This window comes from Aphelocoma coerulescens, chromosome 4, assembly GCF_041296385.1.
Source record: "Aphelocoma coerulescens isolate FSJ_1873_10779 chromosome 4, UR_Acoe_1.0, whole genome shotgun sequence".
Lineage (NCBI taxonomy): Eukaryota > Metazoa > Chordata > Aves > Passeriformes > Corvidae > Aphelocoma > Aphelocoma coerulescens.
The window spans coordinates 27,744,435-27,766,811 of NC_091017.1; the positions used below are offsets into that span (position 1 = coordinate 27,744,435).

General features: G+C 41.1%; 1 protein-coding gene across 4 annotated transcripts in view; it reads left to right on the forward strand.

The window, feature by feature from the left end:
• The window catches only part of NFKB1 (nuclear factor kappa B subunit 1), a 57,905-nt gene extending 35,528 nt beyond the window's left edge, over nucleotides 1–22,377 (forward strand). For 2 of the 4 annotated variants that reach the window (XM_069013261.1, XM_069013262.1), the window contains exons 10-24: nucleotides 305–396; nucleotides 987–1,125; nucleotides 3,567–3,689; nucleotides 4,533–4,622; nucleotides 5,476–5,673; nucleotides 8,788–8,929; nucleotides 12,086–12,200; nucleotides 14,195–14,396; nucleotides 16,053–16,222; nucleotides 17,054–17,156; nucleotides 18,068–18,189; nucleotides 19,021–19,087; nucleotides 19,399–19,571; nucleotides 19,706–19,883; nucleotides 21,503–22,377. In XM_069013261.1, the coding sequence (XP_068869362.1) occupies nucleotides 305–396; nucleotides 987–1,125; nucleotides 3,567–3,689; nucleotides 4,533–4,622; nucleotides 5,476–5,673; nucleotides 8,788–8,929; nucleotides 12,086–12,200; nucleotides 14,195–14,396; nucleotides 16,053–16,222; nucleotides 17,054–17,156; nucleotides 18,068–18,189; nucleotides 19,021–19,087; nucleotides 19,399–19,571; nucleotides 19,706–19,883; nucleotides 21,503–21,690 (2,102 nt within the window). In that variant the 3' untranslated portion in view covers nucleotides 21,691–22,377. The remainder of the gene's footprint in view (nucleotides 1–304; nucleotides 397–986; nucleotides 1,126–3,566; nucleotides 3,690–4,532; nucleotides 4,623–5,475; nucleotides 5,674–8,787; nucleotides 8,930–12,085; nucleotides 12,201–14,194; nucleotides 14,397–16,052; nucleotides 16,223–17,053; nucleotides 17,157–18,067; nucleotides 18,190–19,020; nucleotides 19,088–19,398; nucleotides 19,572–19,705; nucleotides 19,884–21,502) is intronic. The other 2 variants (XM_069013263.1, XM_069013264.1) reach the window with 1 other exon arrangement.

Sequence of the window (22,377 nt, forward strand, 5' to 3'; positions counted from 1 at the left end):
AAATAAGGCTCCTCTGGAATGTTTTATAACCCTAGAATAGGAAGATGATGTGAACCTAGTTCTCTTTTTACAGCTCAGTAAATAGCAACTTCAGTGAAGTCATTAGGATTAGGCTGATCTAAACTTGATGTCAAAAATGGGTTATTTCTGCTGTTTTCACAAAACAGATAAAAGGTAATTGATGTATTGTGTAGTATTGTCATCCAGCCAAAAAGTAACCATGTTGATTTTTATCTGAAATAACCATAGCCAAAGGTTAAACAAATGCACAAGCATCCCAGAGTGTTTCTTTCGTTCTTTGCAGATGATATTCAGATACGTTTCTATGAAGAGGATGAGAATGGTGGTATGTGGGAAGGCTTTGGAGATTTTTCTCCTACAGATGTACATAGACAGGTAAGTAACTGAGCATTTATCCTTTGTTAATGATTATCCCATCTCTGTAAGATAGCATTATATTATAGTTAGTAAATTAGGTAAAAGCATCTGTATCCCATACTGACCTCTTCTTTGGTTGGTTACTTCCTAATAGTAGTATAAACTTAACAGTTCTTTAAAGATATCTGTTAGGTAACTAGGAATATAGTACAAGGAAATTGGGAGAAAGCCCCATTGCTTTAACATGCACCGGTGTAAATTTGGATATATAAACTTGGATATATAAACAACTCTGAGAGCTCCTGTGAACACACTGAGAATGCCACAGAAGAGATGCTAAACGATGAGGAGACAAACGGTGCAGTACTGACATAGGGGATGTGCTGGCATTTAGCATGGTAGTTCCCTCTTTCCCAAAAGGCTTTAGGAGTCAAGCTCAGAAGTGAAACTGAAAACTAAAATGGAAGTTTATTGCTGTAATAGCCCTTTGCTCTGAACTTTGCCTTCCAAGCCACAAACAAACACCTACCAAATAGCACAAATGTAAAAGCCAAGTTGTCAAAAGCCATGCTCCGTGATAGATATGCTTATCTTTGTTTCCTTCACAGTTTGCTATTGTGTTCAAAACACCCAAGTACCGAGATGTCAATATCACAAAGCCAGCATCTGTATTTGTACAACTGCGTAGGAAATCTGATCTAGAAACAAGCGAACCAAAGCCTTTTCTCTACTATCCGGAAATCAAAGGTAACTCATTAAACCCATTTTATAGATTGGGAACAGAAACTGTAGGGTCCCTAGGAATGTTTTTAATAAGATAGGACTGGTTGGATGAGGAATTTTTGGTTTTAGCTGTTATTTTTAGAAAATATATTTGCCTCCGTGTTTTAGGCAGAGTCAGTATGCAGTGCGGTAGCTTTATAATGCGCTTTGTAGGTGTTGTTGTAGGACTGGTAGGCAGTAAATCCATGTGTATTTTCTAAGTGAGGCTTGTTCCTTGCAGGTTCCCTATATGCACACATGCCCGTCCATACAGTAGATGGCACTCTCTTCCTCTGAGTTTCTGCCAAATAATACCTGAGGAGATTTTACTGTCAGTGCTTTCAGATCAAACCCTAAACCAAAGCCTGTTTGGTGCCTGGTGGAAAAGGTACATATTTTGCAGTTCTCACCTTTTACCATCACGCCAACATCACTGATGTTTCTGAATTTTCCAATTGCCTGTACTAGTAAAGTAAGCCCAAGACACTTCTTGTGAGAGCAGGGAAAGTGCTGTTTCAATCTCTTGCGTTTAAAATTTTAGCAGCTTAGCAGAAGTAGAATAGTCAGTATTGGACCGGCTTCCTCAATTATTACTGAAAAGAAGTTTAACCAGCAGATCTGTGCCCTTTGAAGTCTGCATTTGAAATGTTCAACAGGAATGGCATTCGCAGTCACGGTTTTAAATACCAATAATGTTGATGATACGGAAATGCCTTGAGACCCAAGTCATAATTGGTGTTTCATTGTATTAAGATAATCTTTCTGCTTAGCAGTTTACCAGGCAGTAGTGTACCTGCCTGCAGGTTACACTACTGAGTTCTAATCTTGAATATTTTCTGTGCCTAAGGTAGAGCCGTGTTGAAATCAATTCCCTGTCAAAATCTCTAAAATACATGTGCATTAGTGGTGAGAGATTCAGCACAGCTGAGGAGGGTGGTGGTCCAAGTGAGTCTACTTCACAACTGTTAGAATAAAATAGCAGAAAGCATGAGAGCTTTCAGAGTTGCCAGAGGATTTCTTCTTGGTAATGATTTCAGGAACCTCCTGCACAAATGCTAAGGGAAGTGAAGTGTACAACTGCAGAGCAAAGTTGCCAGATTTGAAGCAAACCTCTTTCATGTGCCCCTTACGCGAGTAAAATTAGCTCAACATTGTTATGTGCATTTTCAGATCCCCTATGCAACCTAATAATGAAATTACCATTTAAGAACTGTATTTTTCCCTTGTTGCAAATGTTCCCACAAACTTAGACACACGTATGTGGATTTTTTTGTTTCTCTGACTAGATTGCTCTCTAGAGTTTTCTCTCCTCATCAGTGTGAGTATGCCTGATGCGTGCATGCATACATACATACTCATCATGTGTACCTGGAAACAATGCACGTGGATTTGTCAGTGTACTGTCTCATGTATTCAGCTGTCTCATCTGATGCACTGACTGATATGCCTGTGCATGAAATTTCTTTTTGTCATATGGCTGTTGAAAACTACTAGATGGTTTAATAAACAAATGATATTTTGTTCTTTTCTCAACAGTTCTACTGGACTTTAACCCATGTAATATTTGTATCCCTATTTTTGCAGCTCTTGTCATGACATTTTCACTTTCCCCAGTCATGGGCATAGTCCTTTTAAATCTTTGTGGTTTGCTTTCCAGGGGGACTAAGTCTTATTTTGGACTTACACTATAATATAAGTTTAGGCTTTTTTTTTCTCCTGCTACTCAGCATGGTTTGACAGTAATATGTCTCTGCCTGAAAATAAGTTGTCTTTCTTCTAGTGGCTGTCATGATATTTTAAGTAAATCATTTCAAGCAAGCACAGTTTTCACCATTTCTTGCCATCCCTTAAACAGAAGTCAAAGGGCACTGCAGGTACTCTGCACTGTTGAAACTCAAAGTGGCTTGTGATCCTCTGATAAGGCTCCATTTCTGAAGTAGATCTGCCTGGAAGAAGAGCCTGTGCTTATATTCCCCAAAGGCAAATTTTCTTGAACAAACTTGTGATTTGGAGCACTTGTGCTGATTCATGCCTTGGCTTAGACATTGAAGAAATTTGGGACCACAATCTCCAGGGCTCTAAGTACATGAGACACTTTTGGAGGAAGTTCTGAGCCCCCCAAGACACCTCCACATGCATCCCCTGAGTCTGAGCACACAGCTGAGGAGACCACTCAGGCCCAAGCCATGCTGCTGGTCTGACTGGGGACTTGGCCCTGGCTTGTTTCTCAGAGGAGTTCTCACTGCTCTGGCACATACAAAAATTTTCTGCTATTTGGAGCTTGAGGAAAGTTGACTGTTCTACCACACTTTGCATTTTCCTTTATAAACTTGCAACTGTAGTGGTGCTTTCTGTATGCACACCCTGCGCTGTGCCTGGCCACCAGCAGGACTGACTCCCTGTTTGCTCTGTTCCTTCTATCCCAGATAAAGAAGAAGTGCAAAGGAAACGACAGAAACTCATGCCAAACTTCTCCGATGGCTATGGTGGAGGCAGTGGCGCCGGAGGTGGTGGCATGTATGGGGGAACAGGTGGTGGTGCTGGCTCTGGTAAGGCAGCAGGTTTGGGCAAAGAGGGAAAAGGGTTCTACTTTGAGAGCAGGACAGATGTTTATGCTGATTTTTAAAATGTAAAGACGATTTTGTCTCCTAGGCATATAAGACCTGACTCTGTTGCCTTTATACTCGTGTTACTCAATTCAATCAAGCATCTCCTTACTCTAAACACTTCGTCATCTCCTTTGCCTTCCAACTTCGAAGATTTGTTGCTTCCTAGGGTCTTGGAGGCACTGAAATTCATGAGATAGCTCAGTTAATAATCATTTTATGTGTCTAAATTTAAACAGGAGATACTATTTAGTAAATTTTCTACTGTGCTCTATCTGTTGAAGTCAGGGTCAGTCATATCTGATATGCAGGATCAGAGGAGCATTACTTTGGTTCTTGCAGCAGAGTATTAAAAACCTATAGGTCAGGAAATGTCATCTGAACCACAACCCTTTTTTTAGAGCAGAAGATAGAGCAGCATCAAATTGCTACATCTGTTGCTAGCAGCACATGTAACACCAGAATACAAATTTGTTGTAATCACAAGGATTCAAAAGCACAGAGGCAGCTTGTGATGTCTTAGTTGAGTTTTAGAGGAAAGATGTAATGATACTACATCTGTGTGGTCTTATGGATGTTGGGATAAGAAAGCGTCACTAGCCAACCACTTAAAATTTCTCTGGATTTTTGAAGGGGTAGGGGAGAGCTCACCTTTAGCCTGGAAAATTTATTGCATGGAATAAAGCAGAAGATATGCAGAAAACAAAAACTCACTTCTTTAGGTTCAGCGTTCTCATTGCTTTAGGATGTAATTCTATTAATTCTTAACCTTTTTCCTTTCTTTAGGGTTCAGTTTTCCTTCATACGGATACTCTGCTTTTGGAGGGATGCATTTCCACCCTGGCACAACAAAGTCCAATGCTGGCATGAAACATGGTAACAGCAAAAATGTCTTTCTTCCAACAGTTAAATTGAGTTTGACCTGTATTTTCTTCTACAGTATGAGCCAAAGTGTCAGGCAGCTCTAGCTAAGCATGCTGGGGAAGGCCTCTTCTTGAACCTCTGGCAGCAGAGGGGTTTTGTGTAGGTTGTACTGCCCTGCTTCTCTTTCTTCCTCTCCCAAGTGTAGTTCCTTTTTACTGTGCAGTCCTGAGAAGCAGTCACCAAAACCGCTCCATGTGGCTTCTGCATTCAGTGTATTGTTTCAAGCAACAGCCCTTTCGCTTGCTTGAATGTGATGATTACAGGTGACCCAAGGACTAGATCACCAAAAATGTATCTTCTTTTGTTGCCACAGTCTGGTACTGCCCAGAGAAACCAATTGAAAAGATTAAGTTAATAATAAGGACACTCTTGGCTTCCTAAAATAGAAACAGAATTTCAGATGTACATGTTGAATACTCTGTAGATATTTCCAGAGTCTCGGGGATGAACTTGCTGTTAGGAAAAAAAAATGTATCTGAGTAATTCTGCTAGATTTCATGTGAGTACTTCAGACTTAGATTCTTGTACCATAAAAAGAGAGGTAAATCTGTTGTAATATAAAACGGTTTATTTTTAAAGTAGAGGCTGTCAAAAACTTAACATCACTTTAGAGCAAGTCACATCACTATCCTGTCCATGTGTGTTGGCATCTGGAATATTATGGTTCATGAGTTTAGTGATAAGTTTTATGTTGAAGTAAATTTTTGTATTGATTTTTCAGCATTTGGTTTTGTCTGGTTGTGTTTTATCACTTGTATTAAAAAAAGCAAGAGTACAGGACACTAACGATTCTACTTTTTGTTAGAAGGTCAATCAAATTGTACAGCTGAACAAGACAGGAAGAGCTCTGATAAACAAAGTGACAAATGGGACATGAAACATGATGTGAAGGTGGAAACCATGGAGAGGACTGAGTGCAGAACATCTGCTGTTAATGAGGAGAAGGAGGATTCTGTTTCTTCCTGTAAAACTGAAGTAAGCGAAGCAGACTGCAGGTGGCAGGGTAAGTGAACAAGTAAATGTATTTAGGGTAAATCAAACTGCAGTAAGGGCAAAGCAAGTATTAAAGGTCTGGAAACTCCAAAAATGTCTGCTTGCTGTTTTCAGAACATAGTAATGCCTCCTGGAGGAAACAGGAGGGATTCTATTCCCCCAGATCTAAGGTGCCTCCCCATATCTAGTTTTGTAGATAATCTTCCACCTTTGTACTGCCACTGGGCACTTGAGCTTCTGCTTGTCATGCAAGGAGATGAGACAGCTTTGCTTGCTGGGCATGTTTAACACTGCCTTTTAATAAATCTGTGTGAGGAAGGAATGCTGCAAGCAGTGAAGGCAGATGGAATATAACTCAGCAATTGACTTGGCTTTTGATATTTGAGAGACTCTAGTGGATGAGTTATTGGATGTTAGGATGACTGTTGCAGTAATTCTTCCCTGCAACACAGTTAAATTTTGTTCAAAGTAGCATTATAGGTTTGAATTTAAAATGTAAATTTGCCCAATTTCCATTTGGCAAATACACAGTAAAATAGCTGTTGGGTACAAAGTGTTATGCATCAAACTGATGCCTAAAAATTTTTGCTTTTTATGTATTTTTCATGTATTTTTAGCTTTGTAGACCATTAGTACATGGTTATACATTTCCTGGTATTTTGCCTACCCTTTCTCTTGGATTTTAGAGTAATAAGCTAACCTTCTGACACACTCCTGAAATGCTGTTCAGTCTTATTTTCAAGTAGAGGACCTACAAGAAGAACATTTTATTTTCCAATCAGAATCTTAGAAGACATAACAAGAAGTGGGGCAAAGAAGTCCTGGACCAGCTCCAATGGTCCCAGTACCTGGGGAAAAATTACTTAACCAACTGCTCTTCAAATTGGACAGTGTTTGCTAGATACAATAATTTGCTGAACTTAAAAAAACTGTAGAAATCCATTACTGGGTGTGCCCATAGCCCATAAGTATGGACGCACCTGGAAGCTTCTAATAAAGAACTGCTTTTTTATCTTACCATTTTAATTCAGTTGCAAAGGGTTTTGTCTTTTGATTTCAAGCAAAAAAACAAAAGGAGAGGAGGAAAGCAAGGATAGTCAACAGAACTGGTTTAGCAGCAGAGCTTTAAAATATATAAAGGCTACTTTCCCAGACGGCAAGACATGCATTTCCTGGATTTTTTTTTTTTTTTTAACAGTTGATTTTAAAGGATTTGAGTAATCATGCTTAGCATAAAATGAAAAAAATGGTAGTTGGACTAGAGAGACTTGGTAGTGGTAGGAATTGAGCAGGAAGGAATTTTTTGGGTTTGGTTTTTACCAAGTGCAACATGATCTAGACCACTTTTGTTATTCCCTGGGTCAGGGAGAGGGCACATTACCTTGTGTGTGTCAGCCCTGTCTGACACTTGCTATTAACAGCACTAGAAACCATGGCTTGGGAATCCAAAGTGGCACAGGAGATGGGCTGTAGTTGTAAACAGCTCGAAGGTGTAGCTTCTTGTGACCTGAGAACAGATGGTGCTCTTGAGAAAAGTTGAAGCAACCTGCTGTTTGCAGTTTTGGTTGTGATAAATCCCATGACTGGTTCAGAAAACAAAATCTTGTGCTGATATGAAGAAATAGTAATGTCCATTTAGCTGTCGTGAAGGAGGGGTCAGAATTGTTTACCTGTTTTCCAAGCAATGAACACTGTAGGCTGGAAGCTGACCATTTCTTTTTTTGTCTGTTGTAATGGCATGAAAGGAGGAAGTTTCTAGCTCCTGATTATACAAAGAATTGGTGCAGAAAAACAGGCTCCATAAAATAGCTACTGCAGGCTAGACCATTTGGTATTAGGCTAAAAGATGCATGTAATCTTTTGAAAGATATCTTTCCCATGTGTTTGATATGGAAAACCAGGGAGTTTCAGCATCGAGTTCTTTGATCTTTGGAAGTGTGCATAACAAGAAAAGACTGAATTGTTTAACACCCTTTACCCTGAATATGTATCCTGAATATAACATGTTTAGTGTTAGGAGGTAAATAGCAAATATAAATCTTTCAGCCCAGGCATATAGTACAGCAGCCACAGGGATGTACTGGCCAGAACAATAAGCTTCATGGATAGCTGAGTTAGTCTTTGCCTTAGAGGAATGATGTGTTCGTGTTCATCAGGGGTACACTTCTGACCCAGTCTAAATGCCTGGTTTTGTGTAGCTGGAAATCCTGGGTATTATCTCCCCATGTGTGCTGTAAATGACACAGTCTGTTGTACTTGTTTGCTCTTAGTAATTCCCAACCTTACAAGATTTTATAAAAACATGAAACTGTTCAAAATACAGGCTGGTTTCAGATGCTTCTGCTTTAGAGAATGACGTTGTAGTTTCAGAGTTCATCTGTTTCATTTTCACTAGTTTCTTGCTGATACAGAACCACAGAAGTATTGACAGAGCAGCTGGAGTTACTTTTTTCTGCAAATGAGTTTCTTTTCTCTCCTTTCTCCCTTCTGCCTCCCCACCATGACAACTTCTGCTTTTTGAAATCTCAGTGGCTGTCCATTTTATAATTCTAAAATCAGGATACAAATACTAACCATTGTAAAAAGTGAAATGTTTTAAACAGAAGAACAGACTCTCTGTGCTGCTGCCGTAAAGCAGGCTAGACTGCATGATTTGAGTTGGAAGAGGAGTGCAAAGCCCTGCATTTATTCCATAGCTTTTCTATGAGCTTCTCTGCAATATTTGATGAGTCACTTAGGCTTCCTGTGCTTCAGCTTCTTCAAGGCAAAACTACTTGGACCTGCAAGTTCCAGATCTAAGTTCTGCTCCTTTCGTCTCATTACACACAACTGTGCATCAGTGCTGTTAATTCAGTGCTAGTCAAACCAGATGGAGCTTCCAGATTTGACTGTTCTCAGGGTTCCTGCTGCCTGAATGCTCAGCATGCACCTAGTTTTTCTTCCAAGGCATTTGTTCCCTCTGTCCTTATCTCTCAGAAGTAATTAGCAACCATCTCAGTGAAGCAGTGAATAATGCTTGGTGGACTGCACTTTGTATTTCTGTGACAGCACAAATGCCTGTCAAAAGTAGGTGGTGTTCCACGGAAAACAACTGAGCTGATGCAGACAAAATTTTGTGTTGCAGGTGCTCTGTTCCTGGAGAAGGCCATGCAGCTTGCCAGGCGTCACTGCAATGCTCTCTTCGATTATGCCGTAACTGGAGATGTGAAGATGCTGTTGGCAGCTCAGCGCCATCTCACTGCTGTCCAGGATGATAATGGAGACAAGTGAGTGGCCACACTGCACTTACTGGGTTGAAACCAATGGATTTGAGGGCAGAATGGTATAGTCAATTTGTTCTGTCCCTCACGGGTGCCAATCACCAATGGCACCACTGCTCTAATCAAATAAATACTGCTCTCCTTTCTGCTATTTGGGAGAGGTACAGCTGTGATTTAGACATTTTTGTTTCATTTGCAAAGAAGTTATGTACACCATAAAATTCATTGATCCAGCACCTGTCAGAAAGTAATCTGGTCATTGAGGGTATGTTGAGCATGTGAGTTACGAGTTTTTTTGCCTTTTACTTAAAATCTTGACTGAGCATGAATTGCTGTGCTTGCTTCATGATACACGGTGTATGGGGATCCTCAGCTTGGTGCTGAAGGAGAGCGCCCTTTTTATTCCATGCAAGTCCTTAATTCTTCAAAGGATGCTTCAAGTAAGAGATTCACCAGGAGATGTAGAAACCATAGCTGGAGGGTCCATACTGCATTTCTCCCACTGACACCAAGTTCTTCCCAGAGGACATTATTTTGCTCTTGCTTATGTCTGTACTGTACTGTTGTCTTCCAAGGGATTGCACAGAGGTTTGTGGCAGACTTGGCCGCTAATATTTGCACATCAGTCCTTCAATAATGTGAGTTGGAGTGGAAATGCACTTTGTTCCTCTACAGCCATGCAGATTCTGTGAACTCAGAGTGAAGTACTGTGAGGAACTAATGATCAGTAGTTATTTAAAATGAAATTCAGCAGAAGAATCTCTAAACCATAGGCAAAGATAATCTCTTGAATAAGCAAGTGACACTATCACATCTTCACTTTTTAGCTGGCAGGTGCTGTGCAATCACCTGTATTTCCTTAAATTGTAGTGTTTTGAACAGAAGAAGCCATACAGCCTCAAGGTGTCCAACTAGAAAGAAAATTTCACGTGACCAAGACCTGTATCTCACTGTTCAATTATTCTGAGATAGGTTGCTTTCACTCCATTTTCAGTGAATATAGGTCTCAGATTACAGATAGAGGACTGCACAATCAGAGAGAGCTACTTTACTAGCTTTGCTTTCCAACTGGAAACCTTATGTCTGCTTTGAGATAAGCAAGAATATGAACGAGGTGGGAGCTAGCAACAAAATCTGCAAGCATTATGAACAGCACAGCTTCTGTGTTTAAAAAAAAAAAAAAGGGGTGGGGGGTTAGAGGAGTCTTGAGCAAGTAGGACCTGCATTTAAATATCAATAAAGTGCTCCTCAGTTTTGGACTTGCAGGGCATTTTAACTAAGTTACAATACTTTTTAGAATGATGATAAATAGTTGTTTTCTTCCTGAATCAAGAAGTACCTGCAAGTATGTGAGGCTCAAGTTCACATTGCCTTTCTCCTGAGATGGATTTATTCTGTGAGCATGTCATACATCTGTATTACTTCAAAACTTTTTTTACAAAGTGAAGCTTTGGTGATTGTCTTCCAGCTCTCTCTTAGGAGAGAAGGAAAAGGTCAAAATTAATTAATAAATTGCCTCAATTTTCACTTTAATCATTAAAATTATAAGGCAACTAAAAAGTTTTTGAGTAAGGCTTTAAAAAAATGTTGCTGTCAACTATTTATGGCTTTGAGACAGAACCCAGCAATCTGTGATGAGTGTATATTTACTGCTGCTGACACTCAGTAACACTGGCTGTGACTGTATTTATACCAGTACCACTGATCTGTAGATATCTGATGGCTCTACAGTGGTGCTCAAATGCATTTTTTCACGTAGGAATGTTTAAGAAATGGAGCTGACCTTTCATGGTCTAGTCAGCAGCATCACATATAATGGTAGGGTAAAATTAAAATCCTTGCTGCTGAAAAGAGAACTAAAAGCAGTAGAAGAACAAATGTGTTTCTGAAGTGAGATTTGGAAATAAAATGTCAGCATGATACAGAGCATAATAAAAAGCATCTGTCAGAGCAGAGGAACAGCTGTTTTTCCAGTAATGGTGAGACTGAACAGCACAAGAGAGTTGAAGGAGGCAAGGTGCCATAGTACTTCCAGTGGCAGTGTATAGAATCAATAAAAAACACCCTTTAAGGATGAGATTGGTTTGTAAGTTACTTTTTTTTTTCTTTTTTAAAAATATCTTCTGGTTTTCACTGCTCTCCATCTCAATTTCAGGATGACTCCTTGCCTTGAATGGCACAGAACTTCTTTTTATTTTTCTGACAAAAGTGTAAATCTGAAACTATTCAGGTATTTCTGGAGTGGCATAACAGACACACCACAGGTCCCATGTTGATATTTTGTGTCAGCAGCAACTTGCTAAAAAGATGACTCTAGAAGGTGGCCAGCATCGGCTAAGGAAGTGCTTGGCAGGATGTGTTTCAAAACAAAGGGCATGAATTTCAAATGAAATCTCAAGGGAACAAGGCAAATGGAACTCTGTGGGACAGGGGTGATGGGATTCACAACCTGCTTTTTTCCTGGTGCCATGCTGCATGTCCAGCTGCTCAGGCTGGTGGTGTGGGACCTGCCTCTGGAGAAAAGCACAGGAAGGGCCATTGCATTAACACAGCAGAAGTGAACTCTCTTGCTATGCAGTCACTCATCTCTCAAAACAGGTGCTTTTTTGGCATGATGCCCCTGGCCACTGCTGCAGGTCCTGTGGTTGTTAGTCATTGGGCCTGAGTCCTTAGTCATTCTGCTGTTTGAAAACGAAATAAAAGAAAAACCCACAGATCTGGGGAAACCCCCAAGGGAAAATCTGCTTCGGTGGCAGAGAGGTCTGTGGAAATTCTGCAGGAAGGTTTTGACAGTAAGAAGTGTTTATCTGCTGCATAATTCAAAATATGAAAAAAGAGCAAACCAGCAGAGAATCTGAGGATTTCTGAAATAATTGTGCCACACATTTTGTCTATTAGCCTAGTAGTGAAGTTACACTGAGGGCCAACAAAAGCCATCCTGAGTTTGCTTTTGTGATTGAAGGGTTAAGCAGTTACCTTCTGACCTGCTTTTTTTTAATGCTGGGATTCATTTTAGGTGTTGGTACTTAGTGCTGGAATCATTACCTCTAACAGTCAAATGTTTATATCAGAATATAGTCAGATCTACAGCAAAGCCTTGACATTTTTGTAATAAATTTGACAACACTGTGAAATTGTTAATCTGTTCTTTGTTTGTTTCAGTGTCCTTCATTTAGCAATTATCCACCTTCATACTGACCTGGTGAAAAACCTCTTGGAAGTGATGCCCGATTTGAATTACAAGGACATCATTAACATGAGAAATGACCTCTATCAGGTGCGCAGTTGTGGGGGTGTAAGTGTTGCTGATTGTTCAGAGGGTAGAGAAGAAATTGTACAACTTGCTGTCTGTGGAAGAGATCAGACAAGTTCAGCAAACAAGTTTAGAAACAAGGATATATTGGAAGGTGGTGGAGGAAAGAGAGTATGTTTTCACTGGTTTGGTCCATAACTCTGCTTGATGTTAACAGAAGTGTTTCCATGGGTTAAGTGTTGAACAGGCCAAAAAGAGTCAATTCTTCAGTTCATGGCTTCAGCATTTGGCTTCTCTGTTACTAAGCCAGAGGTATGGATTACCATGTGCCAACTCTGGGCTCTTCTGACCTTTCTGACACTGGTTAACTTGGGATCATGAGTCAGTTCCTGCGTCATCAGTTATCTGTAGGCACATACCTGTGGGCACATGCGGAAGCCATAATAACCTATGCCCTTGCTACTGCCCACGAGCACCAAGATTTCCCTCTCATTTCTGCAGTAACTGAGAAAAGCCCATTCCCTTGTCTTTTACCTAGGAGGAAAATAACTGCCAGGCACAATTCTGTATCCTCAACTTTAGTCTGGCCTGTTTGTATTGTAACTCAGGTTTTAAAAAGAGTAGTGGGAACCTGCCTGCAGAAGAATCTCTTAAAGGGATTGTGTACACCATTCAGCAGCACACTGACACTTGTGTCATTTGTTTTGCTGTGAACAGTAAAGGCACGTTTAAATTTTGTACAGGTAGTCCCAGAAGGTTTATTTTGACTTCGTTTTCCTTTACATTTTTATGTTCATATAAAGCAAGTTTGAAATGTGGAGGCTGCTGAAAGTAAGCAGAAGATTCTGAATTGAATTCTCTGCCCTGTGTTTAACAGAAACAGGAAGCAAAGCTGTGCTCCACACAGGAAATAAATCCCTGACTACCAGAACCTCTACAGCTCTTCCTACCTTCAACTTAAACCTTAAGCCATTGATGGGGGAGAATGTAGGCTTGGGCTAGAATTTTCCTTCTCTACAGATATTCTGAAAGCTGACATATACCTTATAGATGCAGTAGTTAATTGCAAATGTGTTGACAGATCTATTGACAAACACAAGCTTATTGTGCAGAGCTGGAATTAGTCTTTTTTTTTTTAAGTCCTCCATTAATATAATGACCTAGAAATGGAATCTTACTCAATTTTTAAATTATTTTAGTATTGGAAATACGATTCCCCAGAGCTCACTAGAATGCTTACTGTTTAAACACATGCATTTCTGAGTATGGTCTGTGTGATGCTGCTCAGAAGCAAGACTGACAAGAATGCAGTATGCAACCAACCTTTGGAAGGTCCCAAAACCTCTCAGCCTGAGAGTTGCTCAGTGCTGCAGGTGCACAGAAATGGGCAATGTGCAAATGGGATCAGTTACTTCAACACACACTGCATAAATGCACAGTTGTTCTACAGTTTGACAAATGCACAGAACTGCAGAATTTTCTTCTTTTCTGTGCAGCCATTTTGAGGGATAAGGAACTCCTGTGCCCATGGCTGCAAATCTCTGATTCGGGAGCAAAATGAGAGCATTGCTAAATGAGATTCATTGCTAAAGGCAGGTCTGAGCAGGACCTGGAAAGCACATGTGCTCCCACTGTGGTAGGAACGTGGCAATGGGGCAGCTGGAAGCAGGGTTACAGTGTGTGGGGGCCACAGGGATTATCTCATTTCCCGAGTACCTCGCACTGCAATGCTCAAATAGCCAGGTCAGTGCCCTTGCTTATAGAGTAGCCAACATCTTTGTTCCTCCCAAAGTCCAGCTGCTGACACTGGCAAGGCAGCTTTTATTTCCAGTAAGTAGAAACCCTGTTTGAAGTGTTCAGTAGAAAAGAATGCACACATATGCAAGCTTTTATTTTCTGTTGGCTTTGGAGTGGTGTAACATCTTCTCACACTAGGAGCTTTTATGGGTTTCAGAGATTTCTGCAGAAGTGATGTAATTGTGGCTTATCTTCTCATGGCTTGCTTCTGTCACTTGCAGACTCCCCTGCACCTGGCAGTAATCACAAAGCAGGCAAAGGTGGTGGAAGACTTGCTGAAGGCTGGAGCAGATGTCAGCCTTCTGGATCGCCACGGCAATTCTGTCTTACATTTAGCTGCTACTGAAGGAGATGACAAGATTCTGAGTCTACTCCTCAAGCATGAGAGGGTGTCTCCGATGGTCAACCTCCCCAATGGAGAAGGTATGGAAAGAAATACCTGCCAACACGATGTTTCTACACAGATAGATACAGACCTTGAAAATAACATCTTTCCCCATTTTGCATATGCTGTCCTTCATTTTTATATGCCTGCAGGCACAGATGAGAGAACACAGATGTGTCAGTTTTCTAATTATACAGAACAGAAAGATTGGTAATGGTCATGTGGCACAGTATGGATTTGAATTTTTGTCACTGTACATTTTCTTCAATGTCTCAGAACCTCAAGCACTGTGTTCACCTTGTTCCTTATGCCACCATTGTGTTTTTTGAAAAATCCCCCCAGAAGAAAATGTTTCCTCCTGTCTAGTGAATGAAATCCCCTTAGAAATAGTTTCTGGACTAGTATTTAGTTTTGTATCTGGTACTTTGTGACCATACAGAATTAGAGCCTGTAAAATAACCACAGACGGTTCTTCCATTTTTCACTGCACAGGGGACTTCAATTTAGTACTCCTGCTCTAATGGATTGAAAAATATCTGACCTAAAATTGTCATTATGGATTCAAAAAACCTCCTCAGAGAGAGAGGGGATTTTTTGGTTGGTTGGGTTTTGGTTCATTTCTTGGTTTTTAAAAGAAAAGGTTTTATTATTATCTTTCTGGTGCAGGTATTCTTGAGGTGTCAGGTCACTGTGACCTTACAGGAGGATGATACTAAAATACACCACTTACTCCCCAGACCACTTTCTAGAAGAGGTGTTCAGTAGCAGATGGGGCCAGTGTGGGGTACCTACTTGTTTACTATCAAGATGCAGATTTTATTTTTAAGGCTACTCTCTTGAGGCAAAGAGATGCTCTTGGTGAGCTCTGTAGTTCCTGCCTTCTGTTCCACCTTGTAATCTTGATTTTTTTTTCTTATACAGTTTTGGCTCTCCAAGTTCCAATTTATGCACAAAGAACATATTTTTAACACCATTATCTTCATCCTGAGCCTCCACCTGGAGTACTCCCTTAGGGTCTGGGGCCCCCAACAAAAATAAGAAGGACATGGGCTTGTTGGAGCAGGGCCAGAGATGACCATGAACATGCTCAGAGTGCTGGAGCACCTCTCCTCTGCAGACAGGCTGGGAGAGCTGGGGCTGTTCAGCCTGGAGAAGAGAAGGCTCTGAGGAGACCTTATAGCACCTTCCAGTCCCTGAAGGGGGGCTAAAGGAAAGCTGGAGAGGTGTTTTACAAGGACATGTAGGGATAGGACAAGGTAGAATGGCTTTAAACTGACAAAGGGTAGGTTTAGATTAGGTATAAGGAAGAAATGGCTCACTGTGAGGATGGAACTGTGAGGATGATGAGACACTGGAACAAGTTGCCCAGAGAAGCTGTGGATGCCCCATTCCTGAAAGTAGGTTCAAGGCCAGGTTGGATGGGGCTTTGAGCAGCTTGGTCTGGTGGAAGGTGTCCCTGCCCACGGCAGGTGGGTGGAACTAGATGATCTTTCCAACCCAAACAATTCTATGATTCTATCATCTTTTAGTGTATAAGCAGGCAAAATATGTTACTTCTGCTCAGGTAACTACAGTAACTACCTGCAACTGTAACTCATTTTAGAAGTCTCTCACTTCAAAACCCATTACTCTGATATTTCTGAATTATAAAAATATTAATGCACATGATGGTGGATGGATTTTGTTTTGTGTAGGTCTCAGTGCAATTCACATGGCAGTGATGGCAAATAGCATGTCCTGCCTCAAACAGCTGATTGCTGCTGGAGTTAATGTCAATGCTCAGGAACAAAAATCTGGACGAACCGCATTGCATTTGGCTGTTGAACAAGAGAACATCCCTTTGGCAGGCTGCCTTTTGCTTGAGGTAAGGGCAGATTTTTTTTCTCCCAGGTCCTTTCAATTACAAATTTAAAAGCTGTTGACAATCCTTGAGTGCTTCAGAAAAGCAGGAGTAAGGGGGGAGGCTCCTGTTTATTGACTAGATTACTTGAACTGGTATAATGGCAAAATTACTAGTAATGTTACTGTTTTGTTCAGCATTGCTGGTGAATATTTTGCCCAAGTTGAGGAATGTAGAGTTTGTGACCCTAACCTGACTGCATATGCCATGTATAATTTGTACTGAGTAATCCTGGCAGGCACTGTAGTTACTCATGAACATGTTCATCTCTTCTTCTGTGTGAAGTAGAACATGCACAGAGATGTGCATAGAGATGCAGTTGTGTAATCTATAAATATTTGTCTCATCTCTAACACCTCGATCCTGGTATCCTTAATTCTACACGCCCCAGCTGGCCACAGTAGCTTTCCTCAGTGTTCATGCATGGATGTGCCACCAGCCTGGCTGCCCTTCTGATGAGCAGCAGCAAGGCAGGATTCTCTGCACACCACTCAGACTCCAAAGGCCATGGGCAGAACTTTTACAGGGAATGCACAGTGGCTTTTATCTACCTGACCTATTTGGATATATACACTGTGCCTCCTGCTCTAACACTGGAGCACACAACCCACCATATGCATGCAGACAGTTGTAGTTACTTTCTAATTCCTTCTTTTCAGGCAGCAATTAGAGTTTTTTATACAACCAGGCATGGAATGCTGCTTACTCACACAGTAGCATTGTTTGTGCTGACATGAGCCTCTGCAGCTGCATTGTACAGATTTCTTTTCTTTTTGCCATTCAATAAAAACTTAGGGTGATGCAGATGTGGACAGCACTACATATGATGGGACAACTCCACTTCACATAGCAGCTGGAAGGGGCTCAACAAAATTGGCAGCAGTTCTCAAAGCAGCAGGTATGGAAATAGATCTTTGCTGTAGAGTTTACTTTCACAGTGACAATTCAAGTTAGAAGGCTGCAAGCTGGAGAGAATGTGCCAGTGAACTTGTTTAATGGATGGAGGAAGTCAGATGTTAAAAGCACGAAGGTCTGAATTTCCTCAGAAAGTCCTGCTCTGAGATGCTATACTAATCACTCTTCAGCACCATCTAATGGCTAGAAAGGCAAATTATGTTGGTCCAAAAAAATCTCTGGAGGACTTTGGGAAGTTCTTTGATTATCTTTTGTAGCTTTTATAGCTGAAGAAGTGAAGAGACTTTTTTATATATCTGGGATAAGTGTTGGACTGCTTTAGAAACAAAAAAGCCAAAAAACCATCCCATCACTGAAGCATGAGCTTGTAAGTGTCTCCTATTTGCTGTCACTGTGGAAGAATTAGGTTGGAGTATTTACTGGAACACTTTGTCAATTGTATTTAAACCTGATTTTTCTCATTTGAAATGGAAGCCCGAGCCTCCCATTGCTGAGGTTGTCTGCTTGGTCTTTTAAAAACAGCCCCACTTTCTCTGACACTAAAAAGCAGCACCACACCATCACCTCATCACATTCGTGCTGTGCTGTGTGAGGCAAGATGGGACTGGAAATCAGTTGATGGAACCGGAGCTCTTTCTTTGCACCCTAATGCTCTGCTTGTCATTTTCCCCCCTTTTTATAATGGAGAGTAGCATTATACAGAGATGTGACAGCATTTAAATGTAATTGATAAACAGAGCTACTTGCTAGCTTAATATCAAATATCATTTAGCGGGAGTAGCTAAATTAGCTGATTTGTCATTCAGTACATAGAATGCCTATTTTAAATATCGTTGAGAAGCAACTTGAAGCTCTTTCTTTGATTTTCCCCCCGACCCCCCACTTGTTCTTCAGGTGCAAATCCTCACATTGAGAACTTTGAGCCATTGTTTGATCTAGATGATGTGAAAGATGATCAAGATGACGAAGGGATTGTGCCTGGAACAACACCACTGGATATGGCAGCCAATTGTGAGGTATGTGGTCTGTTTTCTCGTTCAGTTTTTTGTTGGTTTTTTTCTAATTATAAAGGATAGCTCAGCTCTCTCAGCCAGCTCCTTTCACTGCATCCACAATTATTTCAATTAATTCAACTAATTTGCCATCAAAAATTAGGCTAATTCAGCCATAAAACTCCCCTGGTGAAACAGCACTGGAAGAAAGCTACAGACTAACGCTGCTGAACAGAAATGACCAAGCAGTTCTTCAAGTAGTTGCAGTACAGTCTTCAGTGTGGGAAAGTATTTAGCTGGGTGGGCAGCTTGTGTTTGAAGGCTCACTCTCCAGTGGGTTTCTCTGCCGAGTGTTCTTCAGAATTGCAGCCTGTGTGTGATGGGAAAACGCACTCCTGTGTGCTCCCCCAACAGTGATTAAGCTGATTACTGTGCATTTGGTTTGGTGTGAGTGTAAAGGACAAGCAGTCAGCATCTCTAATCATCTGGAGCTGGGGAGTGGTACCAGCCTTAGGTGAAAATCTAACCCAGGCTTCATTTTAAATGACTAGTTGCAGACAGGCAGCAACTCCTTGCTTAGCCACTGCTTCTGCCATTTATTTACTGCCAAGGCTTCCTCTGTGTCTTGAAAATAGTTGCCAGCTGACACAGCTTAAGGTAAAGGGAGATTAACTTCTCAAGATTTCTTGCTAAAGTTTAGCACAGGTTTTCTACAGTATCCTGAGTCACACTGACCCTGGGAGAGGAAAAAAATGCTGATTTACAGATGGAATTAGGGCTTTATACCACACTGCTGAGACTTAAAGGACACTAACCCGGTTTCTGCTAAATACTGACTTCAGTGTATTCTCTTAGGTGTATGACATATTGAATGGCAAACCCTATGAGTCAGCAGAGGTTTTGGAGGACTTACTGACACAAGGTAACACCTATAAAGAATTGACAATATCCCTCTAGTAATTGAGTACTGAAACTGTAGTGGTGAGAAGACATTGTCCTGCAATAGCTTGTAACTGAGCTGGTGAGAGAGGAGAGATGCCCTCCCACCCTCTCACTCACAGAATGAGCATGATTCCCTTAAGAGGTCTCAAGGACATGGTATTGCAGCAAGACATTTGTAAGTGCTGGGATTGGACTCTCAAATAGTCTTCACTTTGGCTTTGTTTCTGCTTAAAAATGAATTGGTGCATGATTTGTATAAATAATAAATTAACATATTTCTCTGTTCCCCAGGACATTTGAGAGAGCTGAGTGAGAGTTCCAAGATGCAGCTTTACAAACTATTGGAATTGCCTGATCCGACCAAAAACTGGTCCACCCTAGCACAAAAACTGGGTCTTGGCATACTTAATAATGCCTTCAGGTTGAGCCCTTCCCCATCGAAAACTCTGCTGGATAACTATGAGGTAATGTGCTATAACAAGTTACAGAGAACATTCAGACATGCAGAGAACCTTGTCCTCCTGCATGGTGAGACAGTGCAGCCCTGCAGTTTTAGCCAGCCTGGATGATGCTGAGCATCTGATGTCTGCTCTTGCAGGTTTCTGGTGGTACAGTTCAGGAGCTCATCGCTGCTTTGAGACAGATGGATCACACAGAAGCCATAGAGATAATTCAGGAAGCACTATCCAGCTCACGCAGACTGTCTCCCCTGGAGGACAGTTCAGCAAAAGCTCTTCCCTCATCATCACCACTCACCTTTGCAAATGGAGAGACAGGTAAAATTGACAGCAAAATATGAAGAGCTTTATTTAGGACTTTTTTTCAATTCTCCCTCCCCACTCTATCTAAGACTGCTGATAGATTGCACACCTTCTTGCACACACTGCTTCACCTCCTTACTGGTTTCAGAAATATTTTATGGCAGCATGACTGCTCTCATCACAGATAGCTGCTAGGCCTAGAAGAGAGAGGGAAAATGGACCACTTGAATCAGCATACCTGCATCATAGCATTCATTATACTGCTGCCTTTTGCTAAAACCAGACACTTGCCATTTGCTAATGGTGATGTACTGGGAATGTAGGCAATTACCTCCGAGGCATGTACAAGTGCCATTAGCTTTTCACTTTTTTTCGCCCCTCATAGCTGGATAATGAAAAATGTTTTGGGCTCCTAAACTTCTCAGTAAGACTGATATTAAATTTCTCCTTCCACAGTGTTCTGTAGGCAGAGAAATTGGGGACTGATTAGGTTACACAGGACTCAAGCAGTCCTGCTGGCCAACTACCTGCTCAGAGTGGGGCCAGTGGAACATTACATGAGGTTTCCCATGTTATATCCAGTTGAATTCTGAGCATCCTCAGTGCTGGAGGTCCTACAGGGCAGGAAACTCTACTACGAGAAAAAGACAGATTGTGAGAAGTTTGTCATCAGGGATGTTCAGTCATTGCCTGGCCAGGTTTAGTAAAAAAACCTTTGTTTTTTCCTATTCAAACACTAGTAGTGCTTCTTGTACCCTAATGTGGATCCTTACACCCTGTATTAAAATACTGTAGTTATTTCTGGAAAGAAAAAAGAAACACCACAGTCACTCCATTCCAGTCTAACGTTGCCAGTTTACTCTCTGTAGAAAACTGTTTGGTCAGTCATGGAATAAACCTTCACACCCACCCAGAAATGTGCTCGTACACATACTGCCCCTTTAGATTCATTGTGAAGGGTAAGAGGTGTTCTGCTCCTTTGCAACATGAATGGAGGGCATCACACTGTTTATTTTAAGATGTTTGTTTAGATAAACAAGACTTACCTCTAAGATGCCACCACTGCTTTAGTCACACTGATCCCACAGCATACCTTCAGCTCGGATACTGACCTCTTCCAGTCAGGCACTCCTTCTGTGGATCCTTCACAGGTGAAAGATGCTGCTGACTTGTTCCTGTTCTGGGGTCACTTACTACATGCAACTCTTCAAAGTATTTGTCTCAAAAAGAAATCTATAAGTTGACATAACATGAATTAAAAGTTTTAGGAGCCTCATCCTGGAGCTGTACACTTGCACAGTGTGTCTCTGAGAACCAGAGAACCTTTTGCTCTGCAACTGCCATAGCCAGACAGAGTCCTGACCAGAGTGCAGTGACACCATTAGCGTCAGCAGAGCACCAGGCTTCTCATCCCATCAAGCTCCAGCTGCAAGTTGATCTCTGCCAGCAGTACATCAGATCACATGCTCTGGTGGCCTGGAAACATTCAGCACAGCTTTTCCTATTATAATACCTCATATTATTTTCCTAAAGAAGAGCTTTAATCCTGTTGGTTTGTATTCCTTACACTTTTCTTAAAGCAACCTTGCTCAAGCCACACAGCTGATAATGTTTCCCTTTTCTCTGTCCCTCAGGTGAGCTCTATAATAGCAGATTTCAAGACCCTGAAAGCACATGTGACAGCGGTGTGGAGACCTCCTTCCGCAAGCTGAGTTTCACTTATTCAGACTCTCTGAACAGCAAGTCCTCACTAACACTTGGCAAAATGGCCCTGGGCTATGGACATGAAAGTTCAGGGCAAAGCAATTATATAGCTGACTAGTGATGTTCAATTAGCAATATGCAGTTGCAGGAACAAATGGCACATTTCAGATTACATCAGCATCATCCTGGCCAGAGGGAAGTGAACTCACAACCAAAAGTGCACTGGAAGAATCCCACCTGAACCCGAACCAATGGCAACTGCAGCATGTGACTCCTAGCCATTGCTTCCTTCAATTGTATTCATTTACAAGCCATTTACAATAACCAGGGCTCCACTGCTGCATTAATACACAGGACTGGACTCTATGAAAGACTGACTGAGCTTTCCTGGTCTGGGAGGATTTTCTTTTGCAGATGAAAAAGAAATTTTTAATGCATAATACAAACTTACTTACTAAAGAGGTTAAGCACATAGAACAATTGGAGGATACAGTTTCTAGCTGCTCTCTTCCTAATTGTTGCAGCACAGTTGCATGAAACCAGCTCATGAAGTAGCTGGCAAAGAAAAATCGTGACTTCAATCACAACAGTGACAACTCAGAGAAAAGAAAGAACCCGAAAAGAATCTTGTATATTTCAAATAATGTATTTAAACTTAACTTTGGTGCCTCTTATCCAAAAATTTTTTCAAGTTTGGCATTTTCCTTCTTGTAAATAGTTTTTTTTTGTATCTGTTCCTTTTGAAAAATCGTGCTTTTTAAATGCTTATTTTTATTTTACTTTTATAATAAAACCCCAAAATTAA